This window comes from Pleurodeles waltl, chromosome 4_1, assembly GCF_031143425.1.
Source record: "Pleurodeles waltl isolate 20211129_DDA chromosome 4_1, aPleWal1.hap1.20221129, whole genome shotgun sequence".
Classification (NCBI taxonomy): Eukaryota; Metazoa; Chordata; class Amphibia; order Caudata; family Salamandridae; genus Pleurodeles; species Pleurodeles waltl.
In genome coordinates this window covers 605,040,875-605,060,099 of record NC_090442.1, presented here as the reverse complement: position 1 = coordinate 605,060,099, position 19,225 = coordinate 605,040,875, and the positions used below count along the sequence as shown (strand labels likewise).

The window sequence follows — 19,225 nt, the reverse complement described above, 5'->3', positions numbered from 1 at the left end:
AGAACCCTGTTTGGGGAGAAGAATGACCTTACAATGTTGGATTTCGGGGTCCTGTGGAATTATCTTCAGATACTGTTGGAAAAACTCATGTAAATTAGGAATGTGCACAAGTCCCTCTCAAAAGAAAAAATGAATAAAAGAAAGAGTGTATGGTATGAAAGCAGGATATTTTGTAAGGAGGTGCCTTCAGCTGGACTGAAACAAGAATGTCTGGCTTTAACTGGCAGTCTAGGGTATGGCAATTCAAACTTCCAAGTGTTTGCTGAAAGTAGAGCCCATTTTTGCTGTACGTCACAGAGGCAATTCCATTAGGTCCTCTTGATTGTTAAGGCATTATTGAAGTAAGGAAGGAAGGACAAAGCCCAAACCCACCCAAATGAATATATGGCACTACCTTCATGTCAGGAAAAGTCTGTGAAGAAACCAAGGATTTGATAATGGCAACAGACTTGGGTTACTGTAAAACTTCTAGTTTCGACCTAATTGATGTACCAAAATTTCCGTATTGTTCTAGGAATGACATGCCTTTGCCAACACAACCCCTTGGCTGATTGAATCGCAGAGTGTACAGTACCGTTAGCACTACTTGAAGGATTATTGTTTCCCATACGATTCTGTTGTCAATACTGAATGCAATAGAAGGGAAAAGCAAAATTCCAAAAGTCTACTATAATGTACAAGGTGTTTTCAGTGAATATAATGCTCTGTGAGCTAATTTCAGATACAGAGATCCCACACAGTCTGGTATATCCATCCATTAACAAGAAAGGAGGATGAACATCTTGATGAGAATGTAGGCAAAAGCCTCATTATACATTCTTCATCCCCACCAGGGTACCTATATTTTCTGTTTTAAAAGCAAACAGTGATTTGACACCATGTGTGGACTTTTTAAAACTGAGTGCTATATCTGAGAGGCACTGAAACCCATTACTATGATCTCTGTCTTATTGGACCATGCTCACTTTGCCAAAGTATTCTTAGGAAGAGCTTATCCTACAAGCAGGATTGAAGCGGGGGTTGAGAGGAAGACTGCTTCCAGGACTAGATAAAACATTTCAATTATCTGGTTACGCCATTTGACTTGTACAGTACTCCTGCCTTTGTTCAGCACTTAAGTAATGACATCTTGCTGGAACTATGGAATACATTTACCATTGTATATATAAATGATTTTTCTAAAGATTTGGAAGAGCATCATGTTTCGGAGGTTTTAGGTAGACTACAGACCCAATCTTTTATGCCAAATTAGACAAATACATATTTGAGACACTATTTGTGGCATTGTTAGGCTTCACATTATCAGACCATGGAATTGGTATGAATCCTCACAATGTTTTAACAGTGGTAGAATGGCCCTATCCCCCATAATGTGAAAGAGGGGCACAGATATTTAGGATTCCCTAATTTTTATAGATGTTTTATTGACTCATTTTCCACTGCGATGACTCACATCGTTCAGCGAATCAGGAAATGCCATTCAACCAGTGTCCAGAATAACAGGGTTTTCATCTCTGCCCATGTTTGTGATTGTAGGAAGTTCCATTTCAGAGGAACACATGTGATTATTACAGCCCTCACATCCAGTGGCCACTTGCTTTCACTCTCTCCTCTTTTGCTGATAATTAGCCCTATTTACAGCCAAATCTGGTCACTGTGTTTTTTTTGGTGTACCTGAGTCAGGGTCCCCAGTGCTTTTTCAGCTCTTGTCTACATTCAGCATTGTAGAACGTGTGGTACTGTAGATTCTAGCCCTCATTTTTGTAGGAATAAGAACTGTCCTACAGTGGCCCTCGTCCTTCTCTGCTGGGAGAAAACAGTCCCTGAAAGTAGCCCGAGGGTCAGTTCTTACTCCAGCTCTACTTAAAGAACCTCTGGTAATGCCTTATCTAGTAGACTATATCTAGCTGCAGATTTCTTACCTTAGAATTATCCCCAGGCATCAGAATGGATCTGGAAGATTTTTTCATGAACATTTCCCCCGCATGTGCCATTTGGTGGTGTCATTCAGCTCCATGTGGCGTTGTCTGCGTCGTCCTCACTGACTTGATGTTTGCAGTGCCTCTATAGGCACCATCTAGGCGCACTGACATCAGTTTCTTTTTGCGACTTTCCATACCAGGAGCACAGAGCCACGAAGAATACAGCCCCGGATGTGGAAAAGGATACTAGCCCTGTCCCTCAAAATCTTTTTGCAGGGAGGGAACAATGAAATATAGTTTCTACCAGATAAGGCATTACTGAAAGTAATTAACTTGTTAATCTAATAGAGACTTCTAGCTGAAGATTCCTTACCTTAGGACAGATAGCCAAGCAGTACCATCCCCAGAGGTGGGCCTGCAGACCAATATCATACAAGGAAGTCCTGCAGGACCGAACAAAGTGCCCATCCCTATGGTCCTGACTGTCCAGGCAGTAATGCTTTGTGAACGTGTGCAAAGCAGCCCTTGTTGCTGCCTGACCGATATCCAGGACCAGAACTCTGCATGCTAACGCAGTGGTCGCCACTTTAGCTCTGGTGGAATGAGCTCGCAAGCCCTCAGGAGGTTGCTTTTTGACCAGTATGTAGCAGATTTTAATGCAGAGTACAACCCATCTGGAGATGGTCCGCTTCTGCATGGCCCTTCCTATTTTTTGCTCTGACATAGGCCATGAAGAGTCGGTCATCCACCCGGACTCTTTTGTGTGGTCAAGGTAGAACAACTTTCACTCTTTTTGGGTCCTGATGGAGGAGTCACTCCACTTCTTTAGAAGTATGTGGAGGAGCATAAAACGTAGGCAAAGTGATTGGCCTACATGAAATGAAGTGACCACTTTAGGTAGAAAGGAGGCCCTCGTGCGAAGCACCAGTTTCTCAGGATGGCTAGAAATGTATGGTAACTTGGATAATAAAACCTGAAGCTCACTCACTCTTCGGGCAGATGTAATTACCGCAAGGGAATCTGTTTTGATTGTAAGGAGCATGAGGGGACAATTATGAACGGGCTAGAATGGAGCACACATTGAACTTTAAACAGGATTGAGGTCCCATTGAGGCATGATAAATGGCAAAGGAGGATACAGATGAAGAAAACCTTTTAGAAACCTATGTACAATAGGTGACTTGAAGAGGATTGGCTGGTCAGGCAACTACAAAAAAGCAGTGATAACCGAGAGGTAGCTTTTAAGTAAGAGTGCCCAGAGCAGAGCTCTGTTGGGCAAGAAAATGAGAAGAAAGACTTGAGAAAGAAGGGCAGAAAGGGGATCAATTTGTTTTTCTGCACACCATGTCACAATTGTTTTCCAACAGCAGGCATATACTGTCTTGGTGGAGGGATGCCTAGCTGCCAACATTATACCACAGACTTCTGGCAGGTGGTCAAAAGTTGTAAACTGTTGCCTTTGTCTTCACGCAAGAGGCCAGAGAATAGACAGGATCAGGTGGAGGACCCTCCCCTGTTGCTGTAACAGAAGATCCTCCCGAATGGGCAGCCTGATCAGAGGATTGAGGGCCATACTCAAGAGTTTGGGATACCAGACTCTCCATTCACCAGGATGACTTGGGCCCGGTCATTCTTGATCTTCTTGACAAATCTAGGCAGGGGTGGTATGGGTGTATAGGCGTACAGGAGGCATGCTCTACTCAAGACAAAGAGCGTCTTTGAGTGAGAGCCGCCTTTGCTGACATTGCACATTCTCAGCAAGCAGAGGTGTACAGATCTAAACTGGGCTCTCCCCACTTCTAAACGAGGCCTTACACCACCTCTGAGTGGAGATACCATTTGTGATCTGCTAGGTGTCTTTGGCTGAGTTTGCCTGCCCTGGTGTTGAGAGAGCCCGCTAGGTGTGGAACCTTTAGGAATATGCCCTGAAGTTGCAGCCATGTCTAGAGGTGCAGAGCCTCTTGCAACGGGTCCATGACCCTACCCCACACGGTTTGTGGCACAACCACATGGCACTGGTGTTGTCCATGACCACCTGCACTAACCTTTTTCTTGATGGGGGTATAAAGGCTTTCAATGTCAGTCTGATCTTGCGGCGCTCCAGCAAGTTGATGTGGATTCCGGATTCTGCCAGTGACCAGAGTCCTCTGATACCCACCTCTTCCAGATAGCTGCCCCATCCCAGGAGTGACACATCTGTTACTACTGTGAGATCTGGTTAGGGAAGGGAGAGAGGTCTGCTGCTGGCCCAGTTGCAATTTGTTAGCCACCACTGCAGGTTTTTCTGATGCTGCGCCCACTGGAACTTCAGGTCACACAGGTCAGGCTAAAACATCGGTATCATAGCCTGAATATCCTGTACTCCCCAGTCAGGAGGATAGGCCCAAAACTGCACCTTGTCCAAAACATCGCCAATTAAAGGCAGCGTCTGAAAGGGCATTAGGTGGGACTTAATCACGTTGATAGTGAACCCCAGCGAATGCAAAAGGTTTGCAGTAGTCTGGAAGTGGGAGATGACCGCCTGGGGCAGGCCTGCATTCAACAGCCAGTCATCGACATAGGGGAAGATTGACACCCATGATCTGTGCAAATGAGCTGCAACCACTGCCATCACCTTGAGAAACACCTGAGGGGTGTTGGTAGGGCCAAAAGGAATCACTGTGAACAGAAACATTTCTTGGCCTAAAGTGAAACACAGGTAACGCCTGTGGACAGGCTGTATGAGAATGTGAAAATAGGTGTCCTGCAAGTCCAGTGTTGCCATCCAGTCTCCTGGGTCCAATGCAGACAGGACCTAAGCTAATGTGAGCATTTTGACCTCCTTCTTGAGGATGTAATTGAGGGTGTGTGCGTCTAGGATAGGATAAAGACCTCCATCCTTTTTCGGCACCAGAAAGTAGCGGACTAGCAACCAGAGCTCACTTCTGGCATTGGTCCCCTCTATATGGCTCCCTTGGCCAAGAGAACCGTGACTTCCTGGCAGAGAGGAGATAGGTGATCCTCAGTCAGCTTGCTGTAAGATGGTGGCATCGGGGAAGGGGTGGTCATGAAGGGGAGGGAGTAGCCACCTCAGACTATCTGCAAAACCCATCTGTCTGATGTAATGGACTGGCAATAGTGCAGGTGATGTTGAATTCTGCTGCCAGCTGATTAGGAGGATTTGGAGGCTGTGGCTGCCACTGGGGGAGTCGTGGACTGACCTGGCTTCCCCACCCATGAGGCCTGTGGGTACCACACACTCAGCCATGCAGAGGCTGAGAAGCATGCGCAGCATGGTGGCTGGGATGGTAAAGGTGCAGCTGGTAGCCCCTTCTGTGGCCACGAAAGGTGGATTATGGGTGACGAGAGGCCATAGAACAGCCCAGTGACCTGGTCTTTGCCCGACTGTTTTTAAAATATTCCATCACTGAATCTGCCTTGTCTCCAAAGAGACAGGATCTATCAAAGGCCATGTCCATCAGAGATGATTGGCCATCCCCAGAAAAGCCAGTCGTCCTCAACCAGATGTGGCGCCTCAAAGCCAATGTTGATGAAACTGCTCTGCTCAGTAAGTCAGTCATGTCAAGTCTGCAACATATAGTGAACTTCACTGCATCCCTCCCTTCAATTACAACCAAATAGAGTACAGCCCAGGCTGCCTCCGGGAGTGTGGGTAGCACCTAAGCGACTGGGTCCCACAAAACCTGGGAATAGTGGCCCAAAATGAATGCAGAGTTCACGTACTGCAATGTCAGGCTGGTGGAAGAAAACATATTCTTTCCCAAAGCGTCCAGCCTCTTGGATTCCCTGCCGGGGTTGCGGTAGGGAATGTGCCAGGAATGCATAGGAGGTAGATGCATGGACCATTGAGCTCTCTGGAGTAGGGAGTTGGGTGAGGAAGTTTGGATCCCCTGAAGCGTGGCGGTGGGCAATCGTCCTCTTCACAGGAGCCCATGTGCTGGGTTTGGGCCAGGTCCCGAGTAGGAGGTCAGTGAGGGCGTTGTTGAACAGGCGTACTGGTTCTGAGGGGGAGACTACCGATTGTAGCATCTCTGTCAAGACGTTAGTCTTGACTGCCACTAGGGCAGGGTGAGGCCCAGGACATCCGCCGCCCTCCGCATCACCACTGAAAGGGCGCTCCCACCTCCATAGCTACAGTAGGAAAGAAACCCTTGGGGACTGAAGGCACGCCAGAGGGAACAGGCCACCCGAATATGAGGCGCATGGCCTCCTATAATTCTTTTAATTTGGGTGTGGTCAATCCAGATCCCAGAAACCCAGGTAGGTGCAGAAACGGACAGTCGCTGGCTCAAGCGTAGTGCCAGGCTTTGATGCATGACACACTTTTGTCTTGTCAGCCAACAGATGAGGCAAAGTCGAAGATCTCTTTGACTTCTTGTGGTGGTGGGTCTTACCTTAATGGCCCCACGACTTTGAGTGTGACAAAGATCTTGGACTCTGCGATTGCTCCTGGTACCTTCCTCTCGTCCAGGGTCTGAATTGTCATCACGTCAGCAGCCAGGAGCTTGAGAGCCCGCTCCTTCAAGGCCTTTGGTTTATAGCGCAGGCTTTCAGGTTGTGGTTGCGCTTGAGGCACCGGAGGCATGTAAGGTGTGGGTCTGTCACATACATTGGGAGCGACCCCTTGGGCAAGGGGGGGGGCATTTTTCGGGAAGGCCTTTTCTGCCCACCCCCCAGGGGACAGAAACCACTAGACACCAGGGAGTTTTTTCTTTGGGGAGCCACCCCTTAGGGAAGGGTCGCTCCCGGGGGGGGGTTTGCGGGGCAATTTTTTTTTTGTTGTGTTTTTTTTTTGTTTGTTTGTTTTTTTAAAGATGGGGAGCGACCCATCAGGCAAGGGTCGCTGCCCTGGGGGGCAAATTGTATTTATACCATTTGATTGGCCGATTTATGTCAATCTGCCCCCAAGGGGGCAGAAACCACTAGGCACCGGTGATTTGTTTTTTGGCACCAATGTCACGCATGGGGAGCAACCCCGTAGGCATGGGTCGCTCCCGGGGTTGGGGGGCAAATTTATTTTAGGCCAAAATCTACAGGTAGGCACTTTGCAAAATACAGCTCTGTTTTCTGTCAAAAAATGGGATGTGTCCACGTTGTGCTTTGGGGCATTTCCTGTCGCGGGCGCTAGGCCTACCCACACAAGTGAGGTATAATTTTTATCGGGAGACTTGGGGGAATGCTGGGTGGAAGGAAATTTGTGGCTCCTCTCAGATTCCAGAACTTTCTGCCACAGAAATGTGAGGAACATGTGTTTTTGTAGCCAAATTTTGAGGTTTGCAAAGGATTCTGGGTAACAGAACCTGGTCAGAGCCCCACAAGTCACCCCATCTTGGATTCCCCTAGGTCTCTAGTTTTCAAAAATGCACAGGTTTGGTAGGTTTCCCTAGGTGCCGGCTGAGCTAGAGGCCAAAATCTACAGGTAGGCACTTCGCAAAAAACACCTCTGTTTTCTTTAAAACAAATGGGATGTGTCCACGTTGCGTTTTGGGGCGTTTCCGGTCGCGGGCTCTAGGCCTACCCACACAAGCGAGGTATCATTTTTATCGGGAGACTTGGGGGAACATAGATTAGCAAAACAAGTGTTAATGTCCCTTGTCTTTCTCCTAATTTTCTCCTTCCAAATATAGGAGAGTGTGTAAAATAGACATCTATTTGAGAAATGCCCTGTAATTCAGATGCTAGTATGGTCACCCCAGAATTCAGAGATGTGCAAATAACCACTGCTCCTCAACACCTTATCTTGTGCCCTTTTTGGAAATACAAAGGTTTTCTTGATAGCTATTTTTTACTCTTTATATTTCAGCAAATGAATTGCTGTATACCAGGTATAGAATGAAAATGCACTGCAGGGTGCAGCTCATTTATTGGCTCTGGGTACCTAGGGTTCTTGATGAACCTACAAGCCCTATATATCCCCGCAACCAGAGGAGTCCAGCAGACGTAACGGTATATTGCTTTCGATAATCTGACATTGCAGGGAAAAGTTACAGAGTAAAACGTAGAGAAAAATTGATGTTTTTTTCACCTCAATTTCAATATTTTTCTTTTTCAGTTGTTATTTTCTGTAGGAAACCCTTGTAGGATCTACACAAATGACCCCTTGCTGAATTCAGAATTTCGTCTACCTTTCAGAAATGTTTAGGTTTCTGGGATCCAGCATTGGTTTCATGCCCATTTCTGTCACTGACTGGAAGGAGGCTGAAAGCACAAAAAATTGCAAAAATGGGGTATGTCCAAGTAACATGCCAAAATTGTGTTGAAAAATTGGGTTTTCTGATTCAAGTCTGCCTGTTCCTGAAAGTTGGGAAGCTGCCGAGTTTAGCACCGCAAACCCTTTGTTGATGCCATTTTCAGGGGAAAAACCACAAGCCTTCTTCTGCACCCACTTTTTCCCATTTTGTTTTAAAAAAACAAAATTTTCACTGTATTTTGGCTAATTTCTTGGCCTCCTTCAGGGCAACCCACAAAGTCTGGGTACCTCTAGAATCCCTAGGATGTTGGAAAAAAAGGACGCAAATCTGGCTTGGTTAGCTTATGTGGACAAAAAGTTATGAGGGCCTAAGCGCGAACTGCCCCAAATAAGCAAAAAAAGGCCTGGCACAGGAGGGGGAAAGGCCTGGCAGCGAAGGGGTTAAAGTGTTGTTAGTTACTAAACAATTAGTCCTCCAGAAAAGTGGAGAACTGGCCCAATTTAATTTCTCCATATTCCATAATCTCTGATTTATCATGATAAGCCGTTTCAAATGTAAATGAGGGCGCCCCATGCTTTCACTTGCACTGCTTTGCTATTTGGGATGCTCAGAATAGTAGCATTAGCAGTTCCATGCCTCAGGAAGGTACTCTATTATTGGTGCAACCTAATCCAGGGAGAGCCTTCAGGGTGAAAGGGATTCATTTAGTTTAGGCAGTTTATTAGCTTAGAAAATATTGATTACGCAAAAATACTCATGTTCGAAAATGTAAACATATTTTACTCACCTACAGTACAGCTGAGAATTACTTTTTTAATCCTTAAAAACATTGTTCCTAAAGTTTGTAATTCAGGAATGAAATGCTTCCACCTCAAAACCTGATCTGGAGCCTGGAATATGAATTTGTGAATTTTAGATTCATTAGGTAAGATTAATTTTGTTGGAATAGAAACACTAATAACCTTCTCGACATCTAGGTCAAATAGGTAGCCACACATTGAAATAAATCTTCACTAGCAGCAGCACTTTTCCTATACCCTTGCTTCTCTTGTTAATCCTGGGTACTCAGAGTACTTCCAACATCTTTCTTATGTTTGTCACTCTGTTAGATTACAGGGATGTTGGTAAATGAAATCAACTGTTCAAATGTTGTAAGCTGTTTAGACAAAACCATCTATAGGCGATTAAGTTTTCACTGCCTGCTTAAATCATACCATTGACAGGTTTGTGCCTTTTGGCAGGAAACTCTTTGGTGATAGTCCATACACATTGAGATCGGCATCTTCTTGTTGCTTTCATTAAAGGTTTGCTAATACATTTAAAATAGTGGCCATGTTACATTAGCACAGATAGTTATTATTAAAAAGTGCACATTTTCTGTGCCACTTTGCAATCTTTGTTTTATAAACGTGCTTCAGAGTCTTGATGAGAATATTATCAGTATATGGAAGTTTAAATTGGCATAAATATGCAATTATATTTCCAGCATAATTGTCAAAATGTAGAGCATGTCTTTCCTACAACCATCTAAAAGATGAAAATTAAGTGAAGTTAGTCATGGTGCAGAAGGGCTCTATGGAAACACTGCTTATTAGGAGTTAGATACATGTGTAGAATAATGAACTATGTATGTGAAGTGTGCATGATCATTGTTGCTGTTCTGTTTTGACTTCATAAACAATTGAAAGTACAAGGCTTAGAGGATCAGACTTTAAGATCACATAGACAAATATATATTTATCAGTAGGTCCTAGTCTGCTTCTGAGCTACTTAAATAAAAAGTATTGTGTTTTAATGAGATGAACATATTAGAGGATTTGCTTTCCCAAAAAAATGAATAGCATCGAAATTACTAATTGCAAATGTTCATAATTAAAGCAACAGCAGTTAAAATTAATGTTAGAAGACAGTCCTTTATATCCATTTTGAATTTGTTGATAATGCCTTTCAGGTGGCTCATATGACGAAAAGTGAACTATATCTCCAGGATACAGCATTCATTGGGCCAGGACTTCTGTTTCTTGACCAGTACTTCAATGGATTTATCAATGAGTATATTGTTCTGTGGTTGGCACTGGTAAGCCTTGTACAGTTTTCTTTGGGATTCATATCTTACCAAGTTTTGTAACATTGCTGGTATATGTATGTGGACTGTGTGCATTCTTAACAAATGTAAGTGGTTTGAATACCTGCTTTGTGAACCAGTAGCATGTGGCTTCCACTTCTCAAACTGATAAAACGTTGGACAGGCTTATACAGACTTAGCAGCAGTGTGTTTTTTCAGTTTAACAATTTTCTTGAGTTACCAGCATCAAAAAAGGTCAGTTCAATTATAAGACAATAATAGTAATGTGAAAAACAAGTTGTCATTTTGGTAAGTGATGAAGTTTAAACATGTCTAAAAAGTATTGTCAAAGGGTTTAATAAACAAGATAATTAAAATATAGAGTATGATGGGTTTATAACCATTACCACAAAAAGATGCTCTGGAAGAAGGAACATAATCAAAGAAAGAAAAAAGAGAGAAAGGTCGAGAAAACAGAAAAGGAAAAGAGGAAACAGGATCAAACTAAAATATCTTAATTGAAAGAAGGATAATAGAAATGTACATGATGCGAATATAAAAAGAGAAAGTATGAATTAAGTATTTCATGGAGGATTAAAAACTTCAACCTTGAAACAAAAAGGGTTGAACATAGGAAGATTTTGATTAAAAAAAAAAATGGTAAATAGCAGTGAAAATATTCCTTTATTGAGATCTTGTGGGAAAAAATAAGCACTCTATCGGTTCTGTGATCTGCACAGACACAATTCCAGTAGGATAGCTGGACTGCTTTAGAAAAGTCCTTCAAACATTAGGTAATTTGATCAATATCAATGGAAATAAGGAGATCCAGTATTGTGTAGTATAGTACCAAAAAAAAATTTGGGAAAGCGAAAGACAAATGTAAGAATATACTTAGAGATGTGGGTTCACTTACTGATGAAGAATGGCAGAAGGCCAAGATGGCATTGTGACAAGTGGCTATAGCGACCCGGGCATACTTCATTCAACACACTATGGTGCTAATCAACCCCTCTAAAAGCCTACAATGTAGTGAACATCCAAGAGATTTGCAGTGTTGCAGAATTAGACACTTCTGGGAGGAGGGGCTGCGAGGTGGGTACTAAGTGATGATCCCAAATTATTCATGCTAAAAAAATCCTCTGACCTTGATACAAATAGACACAAGCTAGCACTATTGAACATTGGTGTATGGACGAAGGGTATACATATAATTAAGGCTCCCAGTTTTTCATTTTTGCAAATCATTATAAATACAATCTCAAATCCATTTGGTTCCATATCTGTATTTTATTTTTTTTAATTGGATAAAAACAAAAAAAAATGTTTCCCAGTAATTTCCAATGCTTTTGGTCCAACTGCAAGGCCAAAAGCTGCACAGATGGATAGGTTGTGGAGTTAATATAAAAAGAGGTTTCCTAGTGAAGCTGGAACTGTAGACGTGCTCCTGTGATAATGTAGTTGCATTGATGTATTATGTATGGATATTTAGAACACTAAAGGTGTCCAAGTTTGACTTATGCTTAGTGGTTAAAAATGCAGTTGAATGTTTATTTCAGAGAAACCAAAGCAATATGCATAAACATTAAGTGAGCATACAATAAAATCAGTATAGATAAATGCAGGTAGAAATGTCATAAAATAGATACCATAAAACCAAGATTTACTTTATACAATACTAAGTTCTAGAAACTGTAAAAACAGCGTATGAAACGGGTCCCCTTTGTGTTAAAGACCAACATTAATCTTCTGCAGTATTAGAAATGTTAAGTAACTTAACTGATTTACATATGTAGCTGCTAGAAATGGAAAATGAGTGATTGTGGTGGCTTTGTAAGATCTTTATATCTTAGTCTGTACTTTATTCTACAGATCAACAAACCGATGTACTTATATGTTTGTTTCCCATTGCCTTTCAATTGGATATTTAGAAGCTTATTTAGGGTTTTGGGTAACTGGAGAAACACAGTAATATGGCGGTCCTCCATATTGGCATCCCTCCCTCATCGCCAAAGCTGCAGTTTCACGTCACAATTTAGAGCCATGTAGGCCACTGGGTATCCACTGGCAGAACCTCTGCTGGCAATTACCCTTGACCAAGCAGATTGCCAACCAAAGGACCGCTGGGTCACAGTAACGGTCGCTCAGGCCTATAAACTGAGGAAGGCTGTCGCTTATTTCCCTCCCCATGACCACCATACGATCAGGGAAAATGATTAATGGCCACCATGCATAGAGGAAAAGCTCCCTGCATGTGGGGATCATTTGTTTTTTTGTCTTCGAGAAACAAACTCACACTTTGGAGATTGTGTTTAAAACAGAAAAGTTTGCCGAGCAGTTACGTTAAATGTGGCACCGGCTCAGCGTGGGAAGCAGAGATCCACTCCCCCTGGTGAGACAGAAAGCTAAATAAGCCCCATAGTTCGGGACGGTACACAGTGGTGAAGCGCTTTGGAAATAAATGCAGCTTTCACAATATTACATTCTCAAAATAAAGAAGACAATTTGGAGTAATTGAATTTGATGTACTAGTTTTCACTTTTTTCAAAGTATATTTTACTAATTCTTTTTGAAAATGCTACAAGATAATAATTAATAGAAGCCCCAACTGGTGATGAGAGTGCATTCTTCCTAGTTACAAGTGAGATTTACATCCCATTTCCCTTTAGTTTAATATGTTGGCTCAGAAAAAAAGGCCCTCCACTTTCCAACAAAGGGGCAGTGCGAGCCCTGTAGACCCCTCAAGATGTTAAAATAGTGCTGTCATATTGTCTTTCAAAACAAAGATGTGAACCCTCCAAAATCTTGATTCGTTTTTCTGTGGACAAGATGCTCTATAGCCCCTGGTTCTACTGTGTTACTGAGGTAGGTTTTTCTTCCCGGGGAAGTGAAAGCCAAGATTTTTATGCAGCCATTTCCTTACAGAATGGAAGAAGTCGAGGACATCCTTACTATATGTGGAGGGTGTCCCCCTGTGCCTGCATCCCCATCGTCACTTACCTGAGGCCCTCAGATACATTTTATGGCTCGTATAATATAAAAATGTCCTAGCTAGGGAAAGTTTCAATTCTATTAAGGATGCAGAAGCAAGGGTATTACTTTACTTCCTTTATTTAGTTCAGCAGCTACTCTAAACAGCATAATATTTAAAACAAAGGACTACAAATCCCATGAGTCCAAGTATAAACTTTCCAGTTTACCAATCACATTGACCAGTCATTACATAAGAACATCCCACTAGGAACAGCAATTCCTATTTCTTCATGCAATAACCATTCCCTCACTGGTGACATTATTTCTGTTCGTCTCCTAGAAAGACATACCACACTGAACGGAACAACATGATACAAAATTCAGACATTGAATACGACATACGAGAAAACCACATAAACAAACATTTGATGTACAACTTCTTAACATAGAGGACATCACAGTGTAATGAACATAAGAGAAGAACTAATAGCAGTGATTGCTTCAGAGGAAGTAGACACCTGCAGTTGCTTCTCGGATGGGATAATCCTTGCCTCCATGTCCTTAATAGAATTGAAAATTTGCTTCACAACAGCTAGGAAATTTTACCTTCTATGTTAGGACCGAAGGCCCATATTATGCTTGTTTAAAGCTTACTGACTACCAATGAGTCTGCCCCCATCACCGATTTTAAGTAAAACTCTTTAAAAGTGGATTCCAATGACCAGTCAGCCGCCCCTAAAAGATCCTTTAAAACCCCTGTATCGAAAAAGCTCTAGAAGCCATGGCTGCTCTTACTGAATGGGCAACAAACACTGAGATATCAATGCCTGTTTCTGACATCATCCATTCAAACCACCTGGCGATCGTGGATGAGGGAAACCTAAACATTTTCTTTAACGCAATCAAAAAATTGTCTTGTACCCACAGGATTAATAACTCTTTTGGGTGTAATACAGCGAACCACAGCTTTGGGTGATCTTGGAAAGCTGAATTATGAACCGTCCTAACAGTAGTTTTGGTGGTTTGCGACACAGTGAAGATGACATCCTCAGGAGTGAAAAATCAACTTCTGAAAGTCTTTTACATGAAACTAAGCACAGAAGCATCGCAAGCTTACTTGTTGCCTCTTTCCTAGACAAAACCCCGTTGTCTTGTAGGACTCCAAGAAACGTAATACCACATTAACATCCCACAGTTGTGATATTACAGGAGTCTTGACAGCGTAACCCCTTTGAGGAGACACCAACCTGGTGGTATTCCCCTACCGGGATCTCCTTGAGAGGCACACAACCTGCTGAGATCTCAGAGCTGACAACATTTATTGTACGATATCTTGTGACAGTTCCAACAGGATGTTCAAAATATGCACTTCGTCTGCCCCCACAAGATCAATATTCCCAGACACTAACGGGACCACCTGCACCAAGCAGAGCCATACTGTTTGCTGGTACAATCTGCTCTTTCTATTCTAAGGAGGTCCAACAGCTGTTCCGATAGGCCTGGAATACCCCAGCGTCTCCTCTAATCCGCCATGCCATCAGTTTGCGCATACAGTTCACCACAACAGGTGTACGTTACCTACGTCACCCATCAAAATGTTTAGATTCTCGGGAATAGGATTGGAGAATCCAAAGAAAGTTCCATAAGAACTGGAAACCACATTTAAGAGCTCCAAACTGGGGGTCTCCTGACCTGCGCCGTCAACCTGACTATCATAGCAATGTCCCCTGAACTGACTCCAGTCCTGCATAAAAACATCAGTTACCAATGATAGAGGGTCTGGCTTCCAACTGAAAAACAGTGCAGTTGATGATTGAGACCAGGCGCAAAGCAGTCTACATGACAAGGATCCTGCTTGTTCATGATCATCTGAAGTATTGTTGGGTCCAGTTTCTAGGCACCGTAATAGTTCAAGTGTCTTGAATTCCAGTACGCTGTGAGGTTGAGTTTGCCCGTTAAGTATTCTGCTGTGACCGAAATCCTTTGGTCCAGCTAGAAGTGCCAAAAATCCTTGGCAAGGTCCCCCCCCCGGGTCCTGCCCAGATAGTTGATATATTGAATCATCAATATATTGTCCATCTTTAGAAGTATGGCGCGGGGCACTCCATATCTTTTGGGTGAGTGCACCGCAAAGAATCTGGCAAGCCGTTGATGTGTAATCTGCTTTCATGCTCTGACCAATGGCCTCTGGTGGTGACTTCTCCCCAGTAAGCCCCTTAGCCCTCATCAAATTCGTTCAGCACGTCTGCAGTGGAACTGAAGCTTGCTCTGCTGTTCCAAGCCATCCCACCACTGGAGCTATGAACTGACTTCTTCTGATAACCGGACCCTGGTTGTGTAAGCGAGGTCTTAGTGCAAATCAACTGCTTTCAGACGCTGAAGTGCTCAATACTGTAAGGGACTGGGAAATATCACAGAAGAAGCTAGAAACCCTACTTGCATGGACAGATATCTAAGTGAAACATATTGTTTTCTTAGCGAGCTTTACAGTTCCTTTCTGATTAGTCATCTTATTCCACCTGAATTGTAGGAACCTGAGATGTGGCAGAAAGATTGGGATTGTAAGGTTGGCGTCCTTTAGGTCTGTACTAGCTATCCAGTCACCTGGAAGTAGAATATCTCACAATAAATTGAGAACTTCTCTCTTAGAGTGGCAGTAACCCATCCACTTGTTGAACTGTATCAAATGTATCACTGGAGATGGGCCCTTGTCTTGCTTTTTGACTAAGAAAATATTGTTGAAGAACCCACAAGGGTGCAAAGTTGAGAGAACAATGAGCCCTTTGTCCAAAAGGGAGTTGAGTTCTTGAGAGATTAAGAGGCTGTCTGCTTCTGAGAAATAAGTGTGATTGGTTGTTGCCTTTGTACTACTTTTGTAGAATTCTATCTGGAGAACTGATAGTGTTTGTAACACCCAGGCAACCCTGTAACTTCCCTCCATTTGGTAATAAATAGCCACAACTGCTCTCCCACTTTTGGTTGGGACGAAGGAGTACTCCATACCTGAGGTTACGCTGGAAAAATTGGGAGCATCGCAAACAGTTCCTCTGTCCATGCGTCCATGACCACCACCCGTGGTCAGGAGAAGTCTCCAAATCATTTTGGTCTTGGAACTGGTATTGCTGGTCTTCCTGGAACTTTCACGAGGCTTGGGCATTGGGGTAGCTGGAAGAGTGCCCCCTGCCTTTACCAGCCCCGCCAAAAATCTGTTTGCCAAAAATCCTCTCCATAGATTGTTGGGCTTTGCCCAACAAGGAAAAGGTGGTAATGAATTTACCAAGTTCTTTCATGAAAGGGTCTCTTCGAAGAGGTCGCCACCTCCACTACACCAGTCGCTGAAGAGTCAAGTCCCCCAATTTGTAATCAGTTTTAATCAGCAGGGAGCAATGTCTCGCCGCAGAAAAGGCACTGTTATAATTGCCTAGGAAACATATGGCCCATTTGGCTAACCCTGAGATAATCCCAAGCTAAATATGGTTGCCATTGTCTTTCGCCTCTTTAGCCATGTCTAGAATTCTTGTTAAAGCCCCAGGACATCAACAGATGGCCCCTCACCTCTTTATTCATTGGTTTATGCTCACGATTGGCCACATATTGAGCCACCTTGCTGCTAGAATCCACTCTGCAGATCAAGAATGACAGATGTTACCAGGTCTAGCATGCCTTCCAGTTCTACAGACCACCCTTCTGCTGTATTAGGAGGCAAATCTAGCCTGGTAATTTGGGGCTTCATGGCCTCCAAGATCTGCGGGCCCCTGACTCGTCAGTCATTTTGATCAGGGCCTGCGTCGTTCGTAGCCTCGGAAGGAGGACAACGGTCATCACTGATGGTAGTCCCGGACAAAACAGGGTCTACTGATGTGGTGTTTCAAGGCGCCAGCCTAAGCCACCAGAAGGTGTATGATGGAGGTGAAGGCAGTCCTTTAGTTGTAGCCTTGCCAGGTGCCTTGGAGACCTGAGGTTCTAGCCCGCCAGGGCCTAAATGGTCCCCCTGCTGTGCTGCGTAAGGGTTATAAAGCTGTGGATATTGCCTGCTGTAGTGATGCATCAACTGTATTAAAAAAAACTCCTCATCCAGAAGAAATGGTATGGGATGCTTCTTTACCTTAGTAAGGTAATCCAGCTTTCTGGCTCCTGCCATTGCACTCAGGAGCAGTAGGATAGTATACTGGCAGTTGTCACAATACAATTGAGGATGAACTGTGGGAGTGGCATGGCTATTTCCACCATATAACATGCCCCTATCATGAACTGGGCCGGAAGCTTACTAGGCCTGGGAAGCTGATAAGAGCCAATGAGAAATGTGTCAGATCTTTCTCGCCACTGACAAATGGACCCAGTGTACAGGTGCATAGCCCAGAGACTTACCACAGAACACCCTGCGCGTGAGAAGTGAAGCAGGAATTCTAACAGAGTCTGGCACCACAGGAGAACGACGCATACTCTGCCCCCTCACAATCCGATCAGATGTAGAATGAGCAAGACCGGAGCGCAAGCGTCTCCGCGAAATCAGCTCCCCTAGTGGCACTGGTCCGTGCTGGACAGTGCTCCGTGACTTGAAAGTGAGAGTGCCTACCCATGTAAATGCTTTGGTTGTCTCAAGCAGTGTGGCAGTCCAGGAAGAGAAAAACACTGACGCTGTGGCGCTTGAGAGCAGCGGTGGTCGAGGGCTGAGCCCCGCTCATGGTAAGCACCCGCATTGAAGGGCCTGAAAACCGAAGGCCAGAAGGGCATGTTGCAGAGCACTAAAGTAAACGATCACAATGGCATTGGAAATAGCACCAATACAATAAAATATCCTATTATCTTCCCTGTTATCTTTTAAAATTGCACTGTAATCTTTGTGGCACCATCCCTTTTCTCCGTATTCATACCGATGGCCGGGTCTGCGCATAGTGCAGTCTCTGCCAAACCAAACTCTGTCCCATATAGTCAGAGTCAAACCCAGTGGAGTTGAAAGATATGCATTTCTGTATCTGCATTGCTGTCTGAGTCAGATCTGATCCCGTAGGGTCTGCCCACAAACAAGTGCTCCATGAAAACCAAAATTTTATCTGTGACATACCTAGATCATTCTGTGATTACCCACAACTGTGCAGCCCAATAATATGCAATAAAATCTGAAAAGACAAGCACATCACCCTGTCTGATTAGATGCAGCAATCTCAGCGTGACCTTACCTTAAGCCCCCTTCCGCACAAATCTATTTACTGCTTTCTGTAGCCGTTTGAAAAATTATATTCAAGGCATGTGTGACTGTAGCTACATACTCTTACCACGATCTTGCCATCTAGTGTTGGGCTTGAATGTGTGCAAGTTATTTTTCTTTGAAAAAAGTCTTTTGAGTCACAGGGTCGTGTGACTCCTCTTGCTGGTAATTCACATGGTCATCGACTCTATCATTAGGTTATTGTCTCTGTTCATAACTGCTTTCCGTCAGTATTGTTCTCGATTGTAGTCCTGTCTCTCACGTGTTCGGTTAGAAAACGTCATCTTTGTCAGAGCGACTTTCATCCACCGCAGCCCCACGTGGGCCTTTGTGGCACTACTTCCATGCCTACGTGTTCCCCCACACCTTGTCCACTCTGTTAGGACAGACGCCCTTTCGATTCTGTCCTCAGTGTCACGTTAAGTATCCTCACACTGATCTCCACCAAGTCTGTAATCTGTGCTTTTCCCCTGAACATATTGAGGACAACTGTGAGGCTTGCAGCTCCATCAGATCGAAAAAGACTCTACTCAATCGTCAGACTCGATGTCTCGAAGATGCGCGGACGATGCACAAGGCCTGTTCAGACCCAAGGAAATCCACAGAAAATTACATGCACAGGCGTCGACTGCGAATGAAGGGACCTTCTTCCACAATTATAGCTCTGGCTCTGAAATCGAAATGCAAGATATACTCCTGCTCAACCAGCTGTGAGTATTGTGCCCACACAACCCTGCAATGACCCCAGCAAACCACCAATTAGGGTTGACTGCCCACCCAAGACCAACCTAAAATCATTGCTGGTTCACCACTACCTTTAGGCCTTGGTCGGCACTGACCATCGTCTTCAGACACGCCCAGCCCC

General features: G+C 43.9%; 1 protein-coding gene across 3 annotated transcripts in view; it reads left to right on the top strand.

The window, feature by feature from the left end:
• Positions 1–19,225, top strand: part of CHPT1 (choline phosphotransferase 1) — a 322,168-nt gene that overhangs the window by 181,628 nt on the left and 121,315 nt on the right. For all 3 annotated transcript variants that reach the window (XM_069229015.1, XM_069229016.1, XM_069229017.1), the window contains exon 7: positions 10,065–10,190. In XM_069229015.1, coding sequence (XP_069085116.1) covers positions 10,065–10,190 — 126 coding nt within the window. The remainder of the gene's footprint in view (positions 1–10,064; positions 10,191–19,225) is intronic.